This window comes from Lissotriton vulgaris, chromosome 12 (assembly GCF_964263255.1).
Source record: "Lissotriton vulgaris chromosome 12, aLisVul1.2, whole genome shotgun sequence".
Classification (NCBI taxonomy): domain Eukaryota; kingdom Metazoa; phylum Chordata; class Amphibia; order Caudata; family Salamandridae; genus Lissotriton; species Lissotriton vulgaris.
The window spans coordinates 1,542,474-1,564,437 of NC_141700.1; the positions used below are offsets into that span (position 1 = coordinate 1,542,474).

A 21,964-nucleotide genomic window follows, 5' to 3' on the forward strand; every position below is an offset into this window, starting at 1 on the left:
CTCTTGTTTTTTCCGTTCTTTTTTAATGGTACAATTTTCCCTCTGTTATCTGTTTCCCCCTGAATAGCTTCCTCCTCTATTTCCCCGTCCCCCTTCTGTTTCTTAAAAATAGGGAATAAGTCATTTCCAGTTTTTGGCGGGGTTTCCCCATGAGGTTTTATTGCAGAGTCGTGATTTACTGAGCCATTTAAGTTGGGAAGTGGCTGGGGAGCACCTGTTATCTCTTGCTCTATTTTTGAGGTAGTTATTGCTACTGGAGGATGCTCAATTATTCCTATCTGATCTGAGGCCGTGGGAGGGAAGGAAGACCCCTTCCCATCCGCTTCCTTCTCTTTTTGGGACCTCAGCAGGACTTTTAGAATTTGGGTCACTGTATCTAACACACAATCAGATCCCCCCACAAATTTCTCCAATAAGTGTAGGATAGAAGCCAATAGATGTTCTAAGATGTGGAGGGAATCAGAAAGCGGTTTGCCGGGCCCCTTACATTGGAAGGAATTTATTCCGGTCAGATTTAAATTTGGGCTAGAGGAAAAATGAGAGTGAGAGGTTTTGGAAGGGGTACTGCTGTAAAGTTGTAGGCCGGCATGGTTTGACGTTAGCGGGGTGTTCTGAGGTAACTCAACTGTTGTGGGATCAGATTCTAAATACCGTTGACATAGGACTTCATCTAAAATCATAGGGGACAAACCGTTGTGAAATGACGTTTTGGTTAGTGAACTATTAACTGGCTGAGTAGCTTCATCGAGGGGAATTGCCATGATGTTTAAATTATCTTGCTCTATGTCTTTTTTTGTTTTTATGATTACCTCAGGAGCTAGGTCAATGTTATTTTTCAAAGTAGAAAACAAGGGGGGTGAGAACTCGCTCTTGGGGGGGAATTGTAGCGTCCTAACTGGACTTGAGTCTGCCTTTGCTTTTTTAATTTCAGGGCTTTCTCGAACATCATTTGGGGTAGAATCTAAATGGATAACTCCGGAGACTTTTGGATCCGTTACTTTGTTGTCCACCCCCAATACTTTGTTTTTACCCTTTTCCCAAAAGTTGAATAGCTGACACGTACTTTTCATGTTGGTAGATTGACTATGTTTGTTTCGAAGGGGATTTGATTTTGTTTTAGAGCTGGATCTTCCTACTATTATTTTACCAGATCTTAGTTTCTTTGTCATCGTGACTGGGGAACACTATCGTGAATGCGCTGCAAAGGAACGTGGTCTAAGTCGATAGGGGACTCTGGGATTATGCTGCGGGTAAATATTTCTAGGGAAGGGAGAGTAGGTTGCTGCCCGGCTTCAGACTAGCTTTGTGTGCGGTCTTACGGGTAGTTTGGGGTAAGGTATAACTTACCAGGCCTAAGGGGGTGGGCCTAGCCTGGCCTTCTCGTGCCTCTGAGGGCCTCAGAGGGCCCGCCCTTGTCCCGGGCTTCTCCCGGGCGCTACCCGCGCGCTCCCGCGCAGCGTGATACAAAGACTCTTTTTGTTGACTGCCCTTAAAATGGGGCGTGGCCTTGAGGGAGAGCGTCACCAGGTGTGATCGGTGAGGCAGCTGCTGGGACTCTTGGGAGTTGGAGTCCAGCAGTCTGCACGCTCGCAGCCCTGCGTGCCTCAAGCCCTTATTCCTCAGATGACAGTAGCAGCAAGGAGCAGTCCCAGTGAAGCGGGACCCGCGGAGCGGGTCCGGCGAAAAGTAGCGCTTTCAGATGCGCTTCAGCACAAACGCAGGTCGCTGTGTGTCAGTCCTCCAGCGCTCAGGTGCAGTTCAGCAGGCAAGGGGTGTGGAAAGGAATCCACTGCAGTTAGAAATCTGGCGCCTTTTGCAGGGTAGAAGGGGGCGTGGCCTTGAGGGAGAGCGTCACCAGGTGTGATCGGTGAGGCAGCTGCTGGGACTCTTGGGAGTTGGAGTCCAGCAGTCTGCACGCTCGCAGCCCTGCGTGCCTCAAGCCCTTATTCCTCAGATGACAGTAGCAGCAAGGAGCAGTCCCAGTGAAGCGGGACCCGCGGAGCGGGTCCGGCGAAAAGTAGCGCTTTCAGATGCGCTTCAGCACAAACGCAGGTCGCTGTGTGTCAGTCCTCCAGCGCTCAGGTGCAGTTCAGCAGGCAAGGGGTGTGGAAAGGAATCCACTGCAGTTAGAAATCTGGCGCCTTTTGCAGGGTAGAAGGGGGCGTGGCCTTGAGAGAGAGCGTCACCAGGTGTGATCGGTGAGGCAGCTGCTGGGACTCTTGGGAGTTGGAGTCCAGCAGTCTGCACGCTCGCAGCCCTGCGTGCCTCAAGCCCTTATTCCTCAGATGACAGTAGCAGCAAGGAGCAGTCCCAGTGAAGCGGGACCCGCGGAGCGGGTCCGGCGAAAAGTAGCGCTTTCAGATGCGCTTCAGCACAAACGCAGGTCGCTGTGTGTCAGTCCTCCAGCGCTCAGGTGCAGTTCAGCAGGCAAGGGGTGTGGAAAGGAATCCACTGCAGTTAGAAATCTGGCGCCTTTTGCAGGGTAGAAGGGGGCGTGGCCTTGAGGGAGAGCGTCACCAGGTGTGATCGGTGAGGCAGCTGCTGGGACTCTTGGGAGTTGGAGTCCAGCAGTCTGCACGCTCGCAGCCCTGCGTGCCTCAAGCCCTTATTCCTCAGATGACAGTAGCAGCAAGGAGCAGTCCCAGTGAAGCGGGACCCGCGGAGCGGGTCCGGCGAAAAGTAGCGCTTTCAGATGCGCTTCAGCACAAACGCAGGTCGCTGTGTGTCAGTCCTCCAGCGCTCAGGTGCAGTTCAGCAGGCAAGGGGTGTGGAAAGGAATCCACTGCAGTTAGAAATCTGGCGCCTTTTGCAGGGTAGAAGGGGGCGTGGCCTTGAGGGAGAGCGTCACCAGGTGTGATCGGTGAGGCAGCTGCTGGGACTCTTGGGAGTTGGAGTCCAGCAGTCTGCACGCTCGCAGCCCTGCGTGCCTCAAGCCCTTATTCCTCAGATGACAGTAGCAGCAAGGAGCAGTCCCAGTGAAGCGGGACCCGCGGAGTGGGTCCGGCGAAAAGTAGCGCTTTCAGATGCGCTTCAGCACAAACGCAGGTCGCTGTGTGTCAGTCCTCCAGCGCTCAGGTGCAGTTCAGCAGGCAAGGGGTGTGGAAAGGAATCCAGGCACCTGTATATCATCACGCCTGGATTGTGCATGATAATGATAGTGCTCATAATATCACTTTGAGGATGGGGCATAATAATGGTGATAATATTACTCTTCTCTTCTCATGTCGCTGTCTTCCTGGTACTTGACCTGGAGCTCTGTTGGGCTGTGTGCTGCCCCAAAAGGCCATCGTCGTCCGACTCTTCCAGGTCTAGTAGGTGACTTCAGGGAAGAGATGAAACCTTGCTAGGAGATTTAACTCAGGTCTTAGAGTTGTTCTTGTTAGGTTTGAAATTTTCAACATCATCAAGGTGATCGTCACTGGCAAGGTGTCTCTGACTTTGGAAGAAATCCACTTGACGATTTTATCGAAGGTGTCGGCGGTGTTAGCAGTAATAGTGTCTTCGTGGATGACAGGATCCTCGTCAACAGCATGGATACGTTGACGCTTGCTGTCATTGTTGTCTTTGCCGGCGATGGTCTCATAGATGAGATGGTGGTGACCGTCATCGTCGCTGACAATACTGCTGTCGATGGTGATACTGCCATTCTACGTGACACGCCTGGGGGGGGGGTGGGGGGGGGGGCGGGGGATTGGGGGGGGTAGTTAGAAGGGGATAAATGGAGGGTAGGGGGCAGTTTGGGGACCAGAGGCTGCATTTTCCGCAGTTGCAGCAGGACCGGACTACAAGAACTTACACAGAGCCGGCTAGTCACAGGGTTCACCTAAAACTCCAACTGAACTGTTGTCTTGTGGGTCATGTAGTGCTCTACTTTTGCTCCAAATAACTTGTTGCTCAACTGTATGATTGACCGGGGTGAGGTACCACAGCCTATATGCTTTGTATGAAACACAATAAAGTCTGTTTAAAAAAAATATATATATATGGTGATACTGCCATTGAGAGAGTTTTGAGAGGGGTTTTATGTCTCTGTGGGGACATGTTTTCTTTTCTCCTTTCTCACAGGTTCCTTGTGATGATTTTTTTAAATCTTCCTGCTCTCCTCAGAGGTATACTGGTCAGAGGATCTTGCTCTTTTGCGTGAACTCAAGGACATGTCACTACTTTCTTATCTCTGAGTTTTAGCCTTCTGTAGCCACAGGAGGAGCGCCACTCTATGTCCTTCGAGGTCTTGGATGGAAAAGTGTGACATATTTTACATTCCTTTATCTTGTGCTGAGGTTAGCAGCAATTAAGACAGTCTTTATGTGGGTCATCCACATGCAGCCTTTTCTATCCACAGGTTTTGGATGATCTGAAGAGGCCTTTCTTGGAAGTATCCGACATGGCAGTTGTCAGATTAAATCTCAGACTCTAGAGAGGAAAAAACTGAGCAGAGCTCAGGGAGACTCCCTTCACACGGCGTGCAGTAGAAAATCTGAGGGATTTAGCCTCTCTTGGAAGAATTCTACAGGGTGCTTTCGCCTAATTGTTTATAGTTCAAGTTTGGTACATTTTTTTTCAAAGGACATAGATAAGCTCCTAAAGTGACTGTTCATTGCAATTATGGCCCATGGTAAGGATGCATGCTGCTTTATTATACTACCATGAGACTCCCACTTCAACGAAGGGGACTGATTCAAGCATGTGAATCTATGAAAGATCCAATACTGGAGAAATACAAACATGTAAAAAGTGCAATAGCAGACCTTGCTATTTTATGGTTTTCCCACTTATATTGGCAGTCTTCTGGAGGGTAAGGGGTGGGAAGGCAGCACAGTAAGACTTTGGTCTTCTAGCATAAGGCACACACTGGCTTCTTACCTCAGCGCTACCAGCACGGACCTTGTGCCCCGTGGACTGATAAGAGACACCTCCAAGTCTCCCCTCCGACTGTAGCTGAGGGACACTCTGGCCTGTACATGCTCCAGGGAGCGAATGAACCCCGGAGATCTGGCACAGGCTGTCACATTCTTCTCAATGACGAGCTTCGAAGCTATATTCCTGCAAAAAATACAAAGCCACACTAAGTGCTGGCATGGTTCATCAGACGGTTACAACCCATGATCCTCCCCAGCAGGGAGTGATGTACAGTGTACTTCCAACCCATGAAACTCTCAGAAGAGAGGAGGCACATCCTTGCAGTGCACTCCAACCCATGCCCCCAACAGAGAGCGAGGTACAGTGTACTCCCAGCTCATGTACCCTCTCCGCCAGCATAGAGTGAGGTACAGAGTGTACTCCCAGCTCATGAACCCTCTCCCCCAGGATAGAGCGAGGTACAGAGTGTACTTCCAACCCATGACACTCTCAGAAGAGAGGAGGCACATCCTTGCAGTGCACTCCAACCCATGCCCCCGACAGCAAGCGAGGTACAGTATACTCCCAGCTCATGAACTCTCTCCGCCAGCATAGAGCGAGGTACAGAGTGTACTCTCAGCCCATGGCTCCCCAGCAGACAGCGGGTAAAACCCTTGAAGTGCACTCGAACCCAAGAGCCCCCCAGGACACAGTGACGCCTTGCTTGCAGTGTACTCAAACCCATGACCTGCCACCACTCCAGCAGACAGCGAGGCACGTCTTTGCAGTGCACTCCTACTCATGACCGTCTAGATGGTGAGGCACATCCCTGCCAGTGCACTCCAACCCAAGACTTCCCAAAAGACAGCAAAACATGTCCTTGTAGTGGTGTACTCCAACTCTTGACCCCCAGGAGACAACGAGGCACTGCATGAAGTGTAATCCAACCAACTTCCCACTAGGAGACAGTGAGGCACTGGCTGCAGTGTACTCCAACCCATGACCTCCCAGTAGACAACAAAACACATCCTTGCGGTGTACTTCAACCTATGACCACCTATAACTCCAACAGAGAGTGAGGCACAATCTTGCAGTGTACTCCAACTTATGGCCCCCCAGAAGACAATTAGGCACGGCCTACAGTGTACACCAACTCAAGAACAAACAAAATCATAAACCCCAGCAGAGAGCGAGGCACATCCATGCAGGTTACTACAACCCGCGACCCCTCAACAGACGGTGAGGCATGGCCTAAGGAGTCCACCGACCCATGAACTAATGGGCCCCCCTTCTAATCCCTAGCACAGAGCCAGGCACACCTTACAGTGTACTCCAAGCCATGACCCCTCCAGCAGAGAATGAGGAACAACCTGGCAATGCACTCCAACCCATGGCCATCCAGCAGAGAATGAGGAACAACCTGGCAATGCACTCCAACCCATGGCCATCCAGCAGAGAATGATGAACAACTGGCAGTGCACTCCAACCCATGGCCATCCAGCAGAGAACGAGGAACAACCTGGCAATGCACTCCAACCCATGGCCATCCAGCAGAGAATGAGGAACAACCTGGCAATGCACTCCAACCCATGGCCATCCAGCAGAGAATGAGGAACAACCTGGCAATGCACTCCAACCCATGACCCCTCCAGCAGAGAATGAGGAACAACTGGCAGTGCACTCCAACCCATGGCCATCCAGCAGCCAGTGAGGCAGTGACCTCCACCTTGTGAGACCCAATAGACAATGAGGCAGTGTATTTCAACCCCGACCCCCAATCAGAGTACAAGGTACAACATTGAAAAGAGCATTCCAACCTACAACCCCTAAGTAGACAATGAGGTTCTGTAATCCAACCCATGACCGCCCAGCAGCCAGTGAGGCAGTGACTTCAAACCTGTGACACCCAGCAGACAGTAAGGCAGTGTACTCCAACTCAAAACCACCCCTAGCAAACAGTGAGGCACATCTTTACAGTGCACTCCAAACCATTAACCACCCCACCCCACCCCCCAGCCCCCAACAGACAGAAAGGCAGTGCATGGACTCCAACTCAAGGCCAGCCCATCAGACAGCAAGGCACATTACTGCAGTGTACTTCCAACCCTGACCCCACATGAAACCAGGAGCAGGGAGGCAGTGCCCGCAGAGTACTCTTCAAACTCCCATGCCCTTTCAGGTATTGCCCTCTGCTCTAGACCCCTATGTGATTCCTGCTCTGAGTTTGCATGCCGTGTCTGCTGCTCTGAACAGATGCTCCTCCACAGTGTCCTCCATGCTTATTTGATGACCTGCTTTCAGAGAGTCAGAGCGCACAACCTTCCTACCTCACCTTGCTGAAGCTTGGACCGTACAATGAGGTGCTCACATTACTATGGGCAATATTACCCTAAGCGTTTACTGTCACTACTATTGGTGACTCCCAACTGAAGTTGCAACATTTTTTAAGTATGTGAATGTATACCGCGTACTACGCCCCAATGACATACCAGCAAAGTGAAGCACTGACTTTAGGGCTCTCCTGTAGGAAAGTAGGATTTTCTGGAATAGATACCTCCACTTTTTGCCTGGTGTCAGTGTGTTTTGACTTAGTTCACTGAGATCCTGCTAACCAAGAACTCAGTGACCATGCTCTCTCCTCTCAATGTTGATGGTAAGTACTTTGTACACCACACTTGGCATACTGGGGTACAACTGTAAGTCCCTGGTATATGGTACTGGGTACCCAGGGCACTGACACACCAGGGGTCTCCCATGGGCTGCAGCATGTATTGTGCCACCCATGGATTTCAGTGCAAACTGTGCCTGCAGGAGCGCTATTGCAGTCTGGTGAAATGGTGCATAAACCATTCACTTTATATGTAAGGTTTCCCTTATATCCCAGTCACTGCAAGTCGCCTCTAAGGTATCAAACATGTTGGAATCAAGCAACTACACTGATTCCAGTGTTAGTAGCAAGATACCATGTACTGGGGGCTCCTTAGAGCACCCCCAAATACCTACCTGTGTAGTCTTACAGGGTCTGACTGCCAGCCCGCGCTGCTACAGACCCCAGACACTGTTCTGCGCCCCCATGCTAATGAGCCTAACTCGGGCAGGGGATACTAAACAAAGGATTTCCTCCGAAAGACAGGTGTGCAAACAGAGTCAACAGAGTAATGTCCAGAATCTTTCCATAGCAAACTGCAACCATGAAGGAATGCCCACAATTGCCGCTGATATTCGCCCTGGAGCCGCTGCTGGCTTGGATCCACCATGACCCATTCAAATGGGGCATTCCATCGGAGGGCGGCTGGGAGGAACATGTCTCCCTCTATGCCGACAACATCCTATGATATGTCTCAAGGCCACCCTTCTCAATAACAAGGATACTCCATATTTCCAAGTTCTTCAGTAGCTATTCGTGCTATAAAATGAATTGGTCCAAATCGGTGATCTTTCTCCTGTTAAGACTCCCCTATTCCCTCCCACACCAAGGCTCCCCCCGGAATGCACAGCACTTGCGGCATTGGAGGGCTTCAAATGACTGAAGTTTTGTAACTCGCGACCAGCAGTTGTTCGTTCAACACAACTTAACCCCCCAATGAGAATGGTTCCATGCTGACACTGCCCACAGGCACACTCTACCGCTGTCGCTGATGGGCAGGGCGGCGCTGTACAAAAGGATGACCCTGCTAAGACTTCTCTACGCCCTTCAAAATTCACCCGACCCAATCTCATCTGGCTTTTTTAAACAGATGGATCACACACTCTGGGTTCTCTCATGGGACAGGGGCACACCGCGTATTGCCTTGGGGAAACTTTTCTATGATGGAGGACTGGCAGTAACAGACATTGGACCTCACAACTCCTGTTAGTTAATGATCGAGTATTCCCAGACAGGGCGGAGCCTGCATATGTTGTCGACAGAGAAGTACCCAGCAGGTGTAATCATGAAGCCATCCTTTACGAGCACCAGCGGCGAAAGGACCTGCCTCTACACACAGCTACATTCGTCAGATGATGGAGTGAGGCAGAATGCTGCCTGGGCTGGAGGGCCAGACTGATGGCCATGCCCCCCTGTTGCACAGCGATCAACTGGGTGAGGTGTCCACCCTGAGGAGCTTCTCACAGTGGGTGACAATAGGGATTGACCACCTGGGGGATGTGTGGAGGAATAACTCACTGATTGCATTTCAGACGCCTAATCAGGAATACAAATTGGGAGACGCCGAAAAGCTCCGATACATCCAGCTTGGGCATGCACTACGAGTCCATATATAGGAGGGGACAAGCCTGCCCGATTCCTCTCCCTTAGAAGACACCTTGCTCACGGAACCCATGCCCGACAAAGGGGTGCCTGTGACCTATCGAAAACAGATCAATAATTCCACCGACCCAATAGGACATCAGAGACGATCCTGGGCAGACTATTTGAGAGACGTAGACGTAGATGATGAGGATTGAAAGGAGGCCATGCAGGGCCCCAGGGAAATAGCTTTCCGAACCAGATTCACGCTAGTACAGATCAACATTTTACACCGGACATACTACTCAAGCACTAAGTAGGTCTCCTATTCGGAGATATTGACACAATATTTCAAATGAAAAACAGGTAAGTAGCACAAAAGAAGTGAAATATGAACTGCAACTGAATTCGGGACTTGTATCAGAAGACACAGAGGAGCTAGGTAAACAAGGAACTAACCGAGGTAAGTACCAAGGAACCCCACGGAGGCTGTGTGCAAAGTGGAAACACAGACGCATTCACAATGCAAGTCAATGGGAAAGTCGCAGTTGCAGTTTTTAAGAAGAAGGACCCTCGCCAGTGCACCCTGAAGAAACCTAGTGGAAAATAGAAGGTTGGAGAGACACCCCACCTGTGGATACCTCAGGAACCAAGGATTCCTACACCAGGGAAGCCAGGTGCATAGGTGCAAAGTGACATCGGGAAGCGCCACAGACCACAATTGAGGACTTCAGAAAAGATGCCGCTGGCGAAGGTGAAAGAGTACGGGGAATCCAAGGGTCAGACGTGACCAGGAGGCACGGAAAACCAATGTCCAGCAATGACGGAAGATGCAGGAGTGATAACGATGACCTTGTTGCTGCAACTGTGAGGACCAGGTGACGCTGTAGAAGACCAGGAGCTGTTCACGAGCTGTCCCATGTCATAAGTCAAGAACCAGGGGGTCTGTGTCCAGCAGGAGCACCAACAAGCCCTGGCAGGAGCAACAGACACAGTAAACGAAGAAGGTGCAACATGGGGACCAGCAAGGGACTCACCAAGGGCAGGGGAATCAGAGCAGCCCAGAGCAGGCAGGGGAGCCTACTGAAGCCAAAGAAAACCCTTCCAAGGATACACAGGCCAAAGGCGCAGGAGTTGCAAGAGGACCTCAAGCAGCTCACCAAAGATGCAGGTATCCTGTCACAGGGAGGTGTGACCACCTCCCAGGCAGGACTTAGTATATTGGGACTGGGTGGGGGCGCTTGCTAGCGCCACTCAGACTGCTGGAAAGGAACATTTGTTGCCTTCTTTGCATACTCCAGTCCAAACCAGTTCAGTGAGCCGTTGGCTCCCGCTCTGGCGTGAAACTGGACAAAGGAAATGTGAGTATCCTCCCCACTGTCCAGCTTCTCCGCTGGGAGGGACCCCTGAACTGTTCCAACCCTTTCCTTAGGGTACTTAAGGGCTTACCTGTGGGTGGTTCTTTAGATTTGTCGTGGGACAAGATTCCGATCCAACACCACTTCAACTTCGACCATCGGGGCACTCTGGACATCGCTGGACTTCACTTTGGGAATCGGGATTACAACTGGGAAGACTCCTGCTGCTCCTGGTCTAGACGTCCTGCAAGTCTGCTGCAACGTCTATGCCTGTGCTCCATACAGATTCGTCTCCAGGCCTGTCGGCATCTAAGACACCCAAAGGAATCTCCCTTAGAGTGAAGGCGTCACTTCCCTGCATCTGTAGGCACCGCAACAAACCTGACTGGTCTGCTGTTACTGAGCTCCTACGGACTCCAAAAAGTTCAGCAACACAGCTGGTGGTTCTGCAACTCCCTTGAGGCCTGCACTGTCTCCCTAGCAAGTTGGAGGCCAGTATCCCTCGTCGGAACCGCTGGAGAAGTACCCCTGTGCACTGTGTCAACTTACAACTGCCAAGGCTTGTTGACTCTCTCCTCCAGAGATCTTCGGGCTCCAAGAAGCTCCAGCCTCAAGCATTTCATACAGCCAAGATCTTCGCCTGAACTGCATCCATCGCATTGTGAGCATTCATCCTTTAGTGAGCTGCTGTGGGTCCTCTTGAGGGTCTTTGGCTCCAGTGTGCTCCCCTGCTTGCTCGGGCCTACTCTACTTACCTGCTCGTGGTGCATCACTTCACCCTTGCTGGTTTACAGCACCTTTTTCAACAACTGTGTGTCTTGCCACTGCCAAGGCTTATTGGTACCCCTGCCGGACACTGACCCCATGGCTCTCGACATCCAACGTGGGAGAGCTTGTGAATGGCTCCTGGTCTTCCTCAGCTTCACCTGGTCCGTACAGCTGAAACTTCAAGGGCACCGACAACTCTCCTGCAAACCCGACATTGGTGGGCATTCATCTCCCGTGCCTCTGGGGCACATAGACACTGTCCCCTCTACTTGCAGGAACCTTTCATCTTGAATCCACCTTTGGGTTCCACCGGACACTTTCACCTTCTTCGCCAGCGGCACCTTCCTGAAATCCTCCATTGTGGTCTACGGTGGTTTCCAATGTCACTTCGCACCTATGCACCCGGCTTCCCTGGAGTAGGTATCCTGGTTCCTGGGGTATCCACGGGTAGGGTGACTCTCCAACTTTCCATCTTCTACGAGGTTACTTCAGGGTCCGCTGGGAAGGGTCCTTCTTCTTTAAAATTGCAACCATGACTTACCCATAGACTTCCATTGAGTACACAGTTGTGTTCCCACACTATACATGGCCTTCGTGGGGTTCCAAGATACTTCTACGTCTTCTGGGTCCACTTTTGACTTAAGTTGAAGTTTGCATTCCACTATTTTAGTATACGGTTTGGTCTCCCCCTGGAGACCACTGTGTGTCCTGTGCTATTTACGTATTCTATTGACGAAGTATTGTGTGTGTATCTCAGGGTAGGAGATACTTCAATGTGTTAATAAGTGTTAATAATAAATACATCTTTTTTATAACTACTCTGTGTGGTTCTTTTTCACTTAGCTCATACCATAAGAGTAAGAGCTGGTAAAACAAGCTGCTTTACACTCCTTTTGAACTAAGTCTAAGAGAGCTTTCTAAGGTTCTCTATGACAACTAAAGGCACCATAAGGGCTAACTGGAATAGTGCAGGGTGCTACCATTACATAAGCGAGCACCATATACTAAGCCATCTTCCCACATACTCTTTCTCACGGGGGAGCAAAATGCTAAAAACATTGCTTGTGACCACAAAAGCACCAGCTTAATACCATATGGCTGTTGGGAGAGGTTGCCTGGCACGTGTATGATTTGCATTCGGCATTGTATTGTAATCCCGGACTTGCACTATATCCTTAGACTGCCTTATATGATGTGCTTTGTTTAATAAAAAGAGTAAAATAATAAATAAATAAAAATTATGTAGGGGGGGGAGCTTTTGGGCACAACCAGACAGCATTGAAGGGCACATTTAGTGCCCTCCTTGCATAAACCAGTTTGTCCCAGTTTCTGGCGCGAAATTACACACAGAACAGGCAAGTGTACACCCCCCTGTCCAGGTCCTCCCTAGGGAGGTGCCCAGAGCTCTTCTAGGTGGCCACTTGATTCTGCCATCTTAAATCTTGACCCCTCGGAGCATCTGAGTGGCTACGTCAGCTTAGTTGCGTGGCTGACGTTCCCTGATAAGTGGGTCACTGCAGAAGATGTCCTTCCCCTTTTAGGGTTACTAAAGGGCTCCCCTGAGGGTGGGTCTTTAGATTCTTCCAGACTCCATCTTCAAGAACTGACTGCCTGCCTTCTGAAGATTGTCTAACGACTCTTCTGCTATTTGACACTGGAACTCTGCTGCTGGATCGAGCCAGGACCAAAGAAAAGACAGATCTTGCTGGGAGGGCTCCTGCTGCATCTTCGTCTCCGTGCTCTTTCCTATTTCTACAACTCCAAGGGCATGCATCCTCCGAGTCAGCTAGGACTCTGTATGCATCCAAGCAAGAAGGAATCTTCCTTGGAGTGAAGGAGTCACTTCCCTGCATCAGCAGGCACCTCAAGGTCGACGAACGCTTTGCTGATCCTGTTGTCCCATGGACACATCTCAGCTCTGCAACAAACCCCCCATAGGTGGGGGTTTGTTGGCTCTCAAGAGGCCTCACCAGTCCTCCCAGCAACTTGGAAGACTGCACTCCCTCTCCAGCCAACTTGAATCGCATTCCTGTGCATCGCATCTGTTTGCCGTTGCCAAGGCTTGTTGACTCTCCTCACAGAAGATCTTCGAGCTCCGAGAAGCCCCAGCCTCCAGCATCGCACATCTCCAAAAACGATGTCCTGCCTGCATCCTCTGCACCATGGGCCTTCATCTTCTGTGTGCTGCTGAGGCTTCACTGCAACTTTGTGCCTGCTGCCAGAGGATACTCGAGGGGGCTCCCATGATTCCTGCTGGTTGACCTGTGTGCTGAAGGCTGGTCCTGACTTGCCCTTGCTGGGTTAGTCCCACATCCCTTGTTGGTCTGCAACCAAGCACCTTTTCCTTTGACCCGACTGTTGCTGTTGCCAAGGCTTGCTGGTGGTCCTGCTAGCCACTGGCCATCCTGCATTCTTAATCCGTCTTGGGACTGCTCGTGGATGGTTCCTGTACTCCTGCATCGTCGCTTGGGCTCCACAGCTGCTTCAAGACTGTTGTGCTACAGCAAGTACCTCCGGGAAGGGGTGGCATTGTGCTCCTGCGCGTCCTGGGCACAAACTCATTGGTTTGGACTATGTCCTCTCTGCTTTCAGGTACTTCTCGTCCAGAATCCAATTTTGGGTTCAACCGTCCTGGTCTGAGAGTTTCTTCAGCCACCAGACATCCAAGAGTCTCCACTGGCTTCAACGGGCGGTTCCAAAACCACTTTGCACTCATGCACCCGTGCTCCCTCGTGTAGGTATCCTGGTTCCCTGGGTATCTATGGGTGGGGTGGCTCTCCAACTGCCCTTGATCCAGATGGTGTCTTCAGACTCCTTTTAGGAAGGGTCCTGCAACAAGAAAATACCAACCACATCTGTCCCCGTGTTATCCTATGGACGTCTGACCCAGTGTAACCACTCTGCACCTGGGCGCCTAGGGGTCCCCAGTTACTTACCTTTGGTGGTTCTGTGCTTCCCCTGGGCTTCGCCATCGTTGTTTATCAGTCTCTTTTTTTTGTACTTACCTCCCATACCACTTTCTTAGTGTATGATTTGGTCCCCGCATAGGGCCCTATGTGTTTTTCTATGCCACTTACCTGTCTTTAAAGTATCTCTTGTGTGTATTTGATATCCCCAGGTAGGAGATATACCAAGTTAGTTCTTAGTGTTGTGTTAATTAATACTAAAGTATGTTTATAAACACTTGTGTGGTTCTTTCTTGTGTGAAAGCTTACTGACCGATTGTGTGGTAAATGCAGCCGTTGTGCACCCTCCTGGATAAGCCTTCGCCGCTCTCCACAGCTACCCTTTGAGAGCTTTACTTATCAGGGACCTAAACACTATCATGCTTCACCATAGACACTATATGCCTCCTACATCCCTAACCCATGATCCCTGTCTAAACAATGAGAGGCAACTTGAAGCAAACTCCAAGGCAGGAGAACGAGAAGCCCTCAGGATGCAATAATGGAGAATAAGGCTGTCAGAAGGGACCTGTTAGGGGTGATACAAGCGTAGAGCCCTTACCTACGGGTACGGAGGAGATCACCTGGGACAGAGAACCACCAGTTGGAAACCCGGGTAACTTTTGGTCCGGGTCTCTATTACAGGACGTTGGAGGCGGGCCATACGTGGACAACCAATCGGGTCCAGCACTGCAGGAGGAAAAGGCAGGCCCGGACGCAGAGCGTGGTGACGTCGGTGAGTCCGGAAGAAGACGGGAAGAGGAACCGCGAGGACGCGAGCAGACAGAACCGGAGGAGAAACCAGCACAGGACGAGGAGCCCCACAGAGGAAGGCGGAGAAGCCGATGAGTGGTCCGAGGAGTGGTGGATACCTTCCTCCCCCCAGGTGGGCGCAAACGCCGCCATAACTCAGGAGAGTTACGGCTCGGACAGTGAGTGACACTGCACACGGGGCATAGACTAATCGAGTACGGGGAGGCGGGAGGTACGAGGAAGAACAGGGTGGAAGAGAGGGAAAACCGGGCACTGTACATAGAGGCCACTCAAGCACTATTATCCCTTCGTGTGTCACACTTCCTACAGCCGGCCCTGCCTATAACTCAACCCTCATGTTAGTTAGGAAGAAGTATGGTCCCCGAGAGTAACAATAGTATCCACCCTAATTATACAGAGGGTGACTCGGATACTAGAACTCTTGACATTGAGAGCGACCATTATTCGACTACACCGGGTGTGGTGGTGGATACCCCTTCACATATAGGACCCTTCCTATAAGTCGGAGTACTTACCATCCTCTTTGTTCTTTCCTCGAGCATCCAGGGGGGGGGGGTCGACGGACAAACCGGATAACTCCAGTTCAAGGAAGACGCCAGAAGACTCTGCACCATACCAACATCTACCTTAGAAAACTCAAGAAACCTTCTCACCCTGTCAATTTTCTTTTAATAAACCTCACAATTGACAAACTACTAAAGCCTCCTAGCTTCTATTTCCGCCCATCCCTCCCACAAAGGTTTATCCTGTGGAAAGCACAACTGATGGGTAAAATGCCTGGCAAATATATCTGCCACAGGAATCCACCCAGGACACATTCCAATCCATGGTTTTCACCCACTATACCACTTCAGACCAAGACCAGCCGTATGACAATGAGTCATGGTGCAACAGCAACAGGCCATTCCAAACTGTTAGCCCAGGCCATCTCTGAACTGAAACACATCCAATCATATTGTGTGGCACACAAACCCTCCATGACTCGTTCCCAGAAACCAAGAAACCACGTGCAGCACACTCATAGTGCCACATGACCACCCTGCAAACACAGTCAGGAGCAACCCACAGGTCAGTATTGGTACTGACCAGCGGATCAATCCTGATAGAGTAGTCCCTTCCATCCAAGATTCCTGATTATCTCTGTCCCTGGCTAGAAAGCTTTTGGTTGTCCATGCCTGCTTTTTTCTGCCCACTGTTCATCGCTCCTAAGATCCTGCCCCTCTTACCGTGGAGAGGATATGACCTTGACAAAGCATCTCCTCTGCGGCCGAACAGTCTCCCACTTCTTGGCCAAATCCACTAGAACACCGGCATCCAGAAGTCCGTACCCATAATGGTGGCTCACTGGAACAGAAAAAATGTATGGATATACAAGAAAACATTACTGCAATAACAATTCTCCAACTCTAGTCAGAGATACCATCTACTTTAAACAACCATCCTAAACGTACAGTGACAACACACATTGAAGGCCTGAAATCATGGCAGAGTACATCATAAACAAATAAGTCCAGGCAGGACAAATTCCAGACAAGAGGGCACAGCCAAGCTAGAACAGATGAGGTGTCACTGCAGAGCAAGCCCACAATCCAAAAGACATGCAATGGGGGAATCCAGCCCAGAGGGCAAATCAGGACAGGAGAGGCCAGAGAACACAATAAATCAAGACCACGGACACAATCAGGATAATTCTGAAGATGCGGACGGGAGAACCAAGACAAAAGGACACAGCAGGGAGGTTCACTACCAGAATTTCAAGTTCTAAATATCGACTACAAATATATTGTTAAGGCTAGCACAGATCGGTAACTACACATGTACTTTTTCTAGCTCCATACATATGTGCCCAGACTAGAGGACACAGCACAAGAACCAAGACACAAGATGGCATGGAAGCTCAGGGCAGAGAATGGCTTGAGAAGACATGGAATGGGAGCCAGGAGTAGAGGACATGGATTTAGAGCATAGACTACAGGACACAATAAAGAAAGTTCCGCGCAAAGGACACTCTATGGGATCCCAGAGCAGAGGCCACACCGCATGGGAGTCTAGACAATAGAACACAGCGTGGAAGCCCAGAGCAGAGGACACGGCATGAGAAGACAAAGCATGGAAGCCAACAGCAGAGGACACAGCAGGAGAGCTCAGAGCACAGGTCACGGCAGGAGAGCTCAGAGCAGAGGACACGGCATGGGAGTCCAGAGCAGAGGACACAGCAGGAGAGCTCAGAGCACAGGTCACGGCAGGAGAGCTCAGAGCAGAGGACACAGCATGGGAGTCCAGAGCAGAGGACACAGCAGGAGAGCTCAGAGCACAGGTCACGGCAGGAGAGCTCAGAGCAGAGGACACGGCATGGGAGTCCAGAGCAGAGGACAGGCAGGAGAGCTCAGAGCAGAGGACACAGCAGGAGAGCTCAGAGCAGAGGACACGGCATGGGAGTCAAGAGCAGAGGACAGGCAGGAGAGCTCAGAGCAGAGGACACGGCATGGGAGTCCAGAGCAGAGGACACGGCAGGAGAGCTCAGAGCAGAGAACACGGCAGGAGAGCTCAGAGCAGAGGTCACGGCAGGAGAGCTCAGAGCAGAGGTCACAGCAGGAGAGCTCAGAGCAGAGGTCACGGCAGGAGAGCTCAGAGCAGAGGACACAGCAGGAGAGCTCAGAGCAGAGGACACGGCATGGGAGTCCAGAGCAGAGGACAGGCAGGAGAGCTCAGAGCAGAGGTCACGGCAGGAGAGCTCAGAGCAGAGGACAGGCAGGAGAGCTCAGAGCAGAGGACACGGCATGGGAGTCCAGAGCAGAGGACAGGCAGGAGATCTCAGAGCAGAGGTCACGGCAGGAGAGCTCAGAGCAGAAGTCACAGCAGGAGAGCTCAGAGCAGAGGACACAGCATGGAAGTCCAGAGCAGAGGACACGGCATGGGAGTCCAGAGCAGAGGACACGGCAGGAGAGCTCAGAGCGGAGGTCACGGCAGGAGAGCTCAGAGCAGAGGACACGGCATGGGATATCAGAGCAGAGGACACCGCATGAGAGCTCAGGGCAGAGGACACGGCAGGAGAGCTCAGAGCAGAGGACACAGTATGGGAGTCCAGAGCAGAGGACACGGCAGGAGAGCTCAGAGCAGAGGACACTGAAGGAGAGCTCAGAGCAGAGGATATGGCATGGGAATCCGGAGCAAAGGACACGGCAGGAGAGCTCAGAGCAGAGATGTCACGGCAGGAGAGCTCAGAGCAGAGGACACGGCAGGAGAGCTCAGAGCAGAAGACACGGCAGGAGAGCTCAGAGCAGAGGACACGGCAGGAGAGCTCAGAGCAGAAGACACGGCAGGAGAGCTCAGAGCAGAGGACACGGCATGGGAGTCCAGAGCAGAGGACAGGCAGGAGAGCTCAGATCACAGGTCACGGCAGGAGAGCTCAGAGCAGAGGTCACGGCAGGAGAGCTCGGAGCAGAGGACAGGCAGGAGAGCTCAGAGCAGAGGACACGGCACGGGAGTCCAGAGCAGAGGACAGGCAGGAGATCTCGGAGCAGAGGTCACGGCAGGAGAGCTCAGATCAGAGGTCACAGCAGGAGAGCTCAGAGCAGAGGACACGTCAGGAGAGCTCAGAGCAGAGGACACGTTAGCAGAGCTCAGAGCAGAGGACACGGCAGGAGAGCTCAGAGCAGAGGTCACGGCAGGAGAGCTCAGAGCAGAGGACACAGCATGGGAGTCCAGAGCAGAGGACACGGCATGGGAGTCCAGAGCAGAGGACACGGCAGGAGAGCTCAGAGCAGAGGTCACGGCAGGAGAGCTCAGAGCAGAGGACACGGCATGAGAGTTCAGAGCAGAGGACACGGCATGAGAGCTCAGAGCAGAGGACACGGCAGGAGAGCTCAGAGCAGAGGACACGGTATGGGAGTCCAGAGCAGAGGACACGGCAGGAGAGCTCAGAGCAGAGGATACGGCAGGAGAGCTCAGAGCAGAGGACACCGTATGGGAGTCCAGGGCAGAGGACACAGAAGGAGAGCTCAGAGCAGAGGACACTGCAGGAGAGCTCAGAGCAGAGGATATGGCATGGGAATCCAGAGCAAAGGACACGGCAGGAGAGCTCAGAGCAGAGGTCACGGCAGGAGAGCTCAGAGCAGAGGACACGGCAGGAGAGCTCAGAGCAGAGGACACGGCAGGAGAGCTCAGAGCAGAGGACACGGCATGGGAGTCCAGAGCGGAGGACATGGCAGGAGAGCTCAGATCAGAGGACACGGCAGGAGAGCTCAGAGCACAGGACACGGCATGGGAGATCAGAGCAGACGACACGGCAGGAGAGCTCAGAGCAGAGGACACGGCATGGGAGTCCAGAGCAGAGGACACGGCAGGAGAGCTCCGAGCAGAGGACACGGCAGGAGAGCTCAGAGCAGAGGACACAGCAGGAGAGCTCCGAGCAGAGGGCACGGCAGGAGAGCTCAGAGCAGAGGACACAGCAGGAGAGCTCAGAGCAGAGGACACGGCAGGAGAGCTCAGAGCAGAGGACACGGCAGGAGAGCTCTGAGCACAGGACACGGCATGGGAGATCAGAGCAGAGGACACGGCAGGAGAGCTCAGAGCAGAGGACACGGCATGGGAGTCCAGAGCAGAGGACACGGCAGGAGAGCTCCGAGCAGAGGACACGGCAGGAGAGCTCAGAGCAGAGGACACGGCAGGAGAGCTCCGAGCAGAGGACACGGCAGGAGAGCTCAGAGCAGAGGACACGGCAGGAGAGCTCAGAGCAGAGGACACGGCAGGAGAGCTCAGAGCGCAGTACACAGCTGGAGAGCTCAGAGCAGAGGACAGGCAGGAGAGCTCAGAGCAGAGGGCACGGCAGGAGAGCTCAGAGCAGAGGACACGGCATGGGAGTCCAGAGCAGAGGACACGGCAGGAGATCTCAGAGCAGAGGACACAGCAGGAGATCTCAGAGCAGAGGTCACGGCAGGAGAGCTCAGAGCAGAGGACACAGCAGGAGAGCTCAGAGCAGAGGACACAGCAGGAGAGCTCAGAGCAGAGGACACAGCAGGAGAGCTCAGAGCAGAGGACAGGCAGGAGAGCTCAGAGCAGAGGACACAGCAGGAGAGCTCAGAGCAGAGGACACGGCAGGAGAGCTCAGAGCAGAGGACTCGGCAGGAGAGCTCAGAGCACAGGACAGAGCATGGGAGATCAGAGCAGAGGACACGGCAGGAGAGCTCAGAGCAGAGGGCACGGCAGGAGAGCTCAGAGCAGAGGGCACGGCAGGAGAGCTCAGAGCAGAGGATATGGCAGGAGAGCTCAGGGCAGAGGACACGGCAGGAGAGCTCAGAGGATATGGCAGGAGAGCTCAGGGCAGAGGGCACGGCAGGAGAGCTCAGAGCAGAGGATATGGCAGGAGAGCTCAGAGCAGAGGACACGGCAGGAGAGCTCAGAGCAGAGGATATGGCAGGAGAGCTCAGAGCAGAGGACACGGCAGGAGAGCTCAGAGCAGAGGACTCGGCAGGAGAGCTCAGAGCAGAGGACACGTCAGGAGAGCTCAGAGCAGAGGACACGTTAGGAGAGCTCAGAGCAGAGGACACGGCAGGAGAGCTCAGAGCAGAGGTCACGGCAGGAGAGCTCAGAGCAGAGGACACAGCATGGGAGTCCAGAGCAGAAGACACGGCATGGGAGTCCAGAGCAGAGGACACGGCAGGAGAGCTCAGAGCAGAGGTCACGGCAGGAGAGCTCAGAGCAGAGGACACGGCATGAGAGCTCAGAGCAGAGGACACGGCAGGAGAGCTCAGAGCAGAGGACACGGCATGGGAGTCCAGAGCAGAGGACATGGCAGGAGAGCTCAGATCAGAGGACACGGCAGGAGAGCTCAGAGCACAGGACACGGCATGGGAGATCAGAGCAGACGACACGGCAGGAGAGCTCAGAGCAGAGGACACGGCATGGGAGTCCAGAGCAGAGGACACGGCAGGAGAGCTCCGAGCAGAGGACACGGCAGGAGAGCTCAGAGCAGAGGACACAGCAGGAGAGCTCCGAGCAGAGGGCACGGCAGGAGAGCTCAGAGCAGAGGACACAGCAGGAGAGCTCAGAGCAGAGGACACGGCAGGAGAGCTCAGAGCAGAGGACACGGCAGGAGAGCTCTGAGCACAGGACACGGCATGGGAGATCAGAGCAGAGGACACGGCAGGAGAGCTCAGAGCAGAGGACTCGGCAGGAGAGCTCAGAGCACAGGACAGAGCATGGGAGATCAGAGCAGAGGACACGGCAGGAGAGCTCAGAGCAGAGGGCACGGCAGGAGAGCTCAGGGCAGAGGGCACGGCAGGAGAGCTCAGAGCAGAGGATATGGCAGGAGAGCTCAGAGCAGAGGACACGGCAGGAGAGCTCAGAGCAGAGGATATGGCAGGAGAGCTCAGAGCAGAGGACACGTCAGGAGAGCTCAGAGCAGAGGACTCGGCAGGAGAGCTCAGAGCACAGGACACAGCATGGGAGATCAGAGCAGAGGACACGGCAGGAGAGCTCAGAGCAGAGGGCACGGCAGGAGAGCTCAGAGCAGAGGATATGGCAGGAGAGCTCAGGGCAGAGGACACAGCAGGAGAGCTCAGAGCAGAGGACACGGCAGGAGAGCTCAGAGCAAAGGACTCGGCAGGAGAGCTCAGAGCACAGGACACAGCATGGGAGATCAGAGCAGAGGACACGGCAGGAGAGCTCAGAGCAGAGGGCACGGCAGGAGAGCTCAGAGCAGAGGATATGGCAGGAGAGCTCAGAGCAGAGGACACGGCAGGAGAGCTCAGAGCAGAGGACACAGCATGGGAGATCAGAGCAGAGGACACGGCAGGAGAGCTCAGGGCAGAGGACACGGCAGGAGAGCTCAGAGCAGAGGATATGGCAGGAGAGCTCAGGGCAGAGGGCACGGCAGGAGAGCTCAGAGCAGAGGATATGGCAGGAGAGCTCAGAGCAGAGGACACGGCAGGAGAGCTCAGAGCAGAGGATATGGCAGGAGAGCTCAGGGCAGAGGACACGGCAGGAGAGCTCAGAGCAGAGGATATGGCATGGGAATCCGGAGCAAAGGACAGGGCATGGGATATCAGAGC

The 21,964-nt window shown here is 52.9% G+C and overlaps 1 protein-coding gene across 1 annotated transcript in view; it reads right to left on the reverse strand.

Annotated features, from left to right (window-relative positions):
* The window catches only part of PCSK4 (proprotein convertase subtilisin/kexin type 4), a 999,360-nt gene that overhangs the window by 204,116 nt on the left and 773,280 nt on the right, over positions 1-21,964 (reverse strand). Inside the window, exons 11-12 of the mRNA XM_086946304.1 lie at positions 16,139-16,256; positions 4,864-5,043 (exon numbers count right to left, since the gene is read on the reverse strand). Of these exons, the coding sequence (XP_086802430.1) occupies positions 4,864-5,043; positions 16,139-16,256 (298 nt within the window). The remainder of the gene's footprint in view (positions 1-4,863; positions 5,044-16,138; positions 16,257-21,964) is intronic.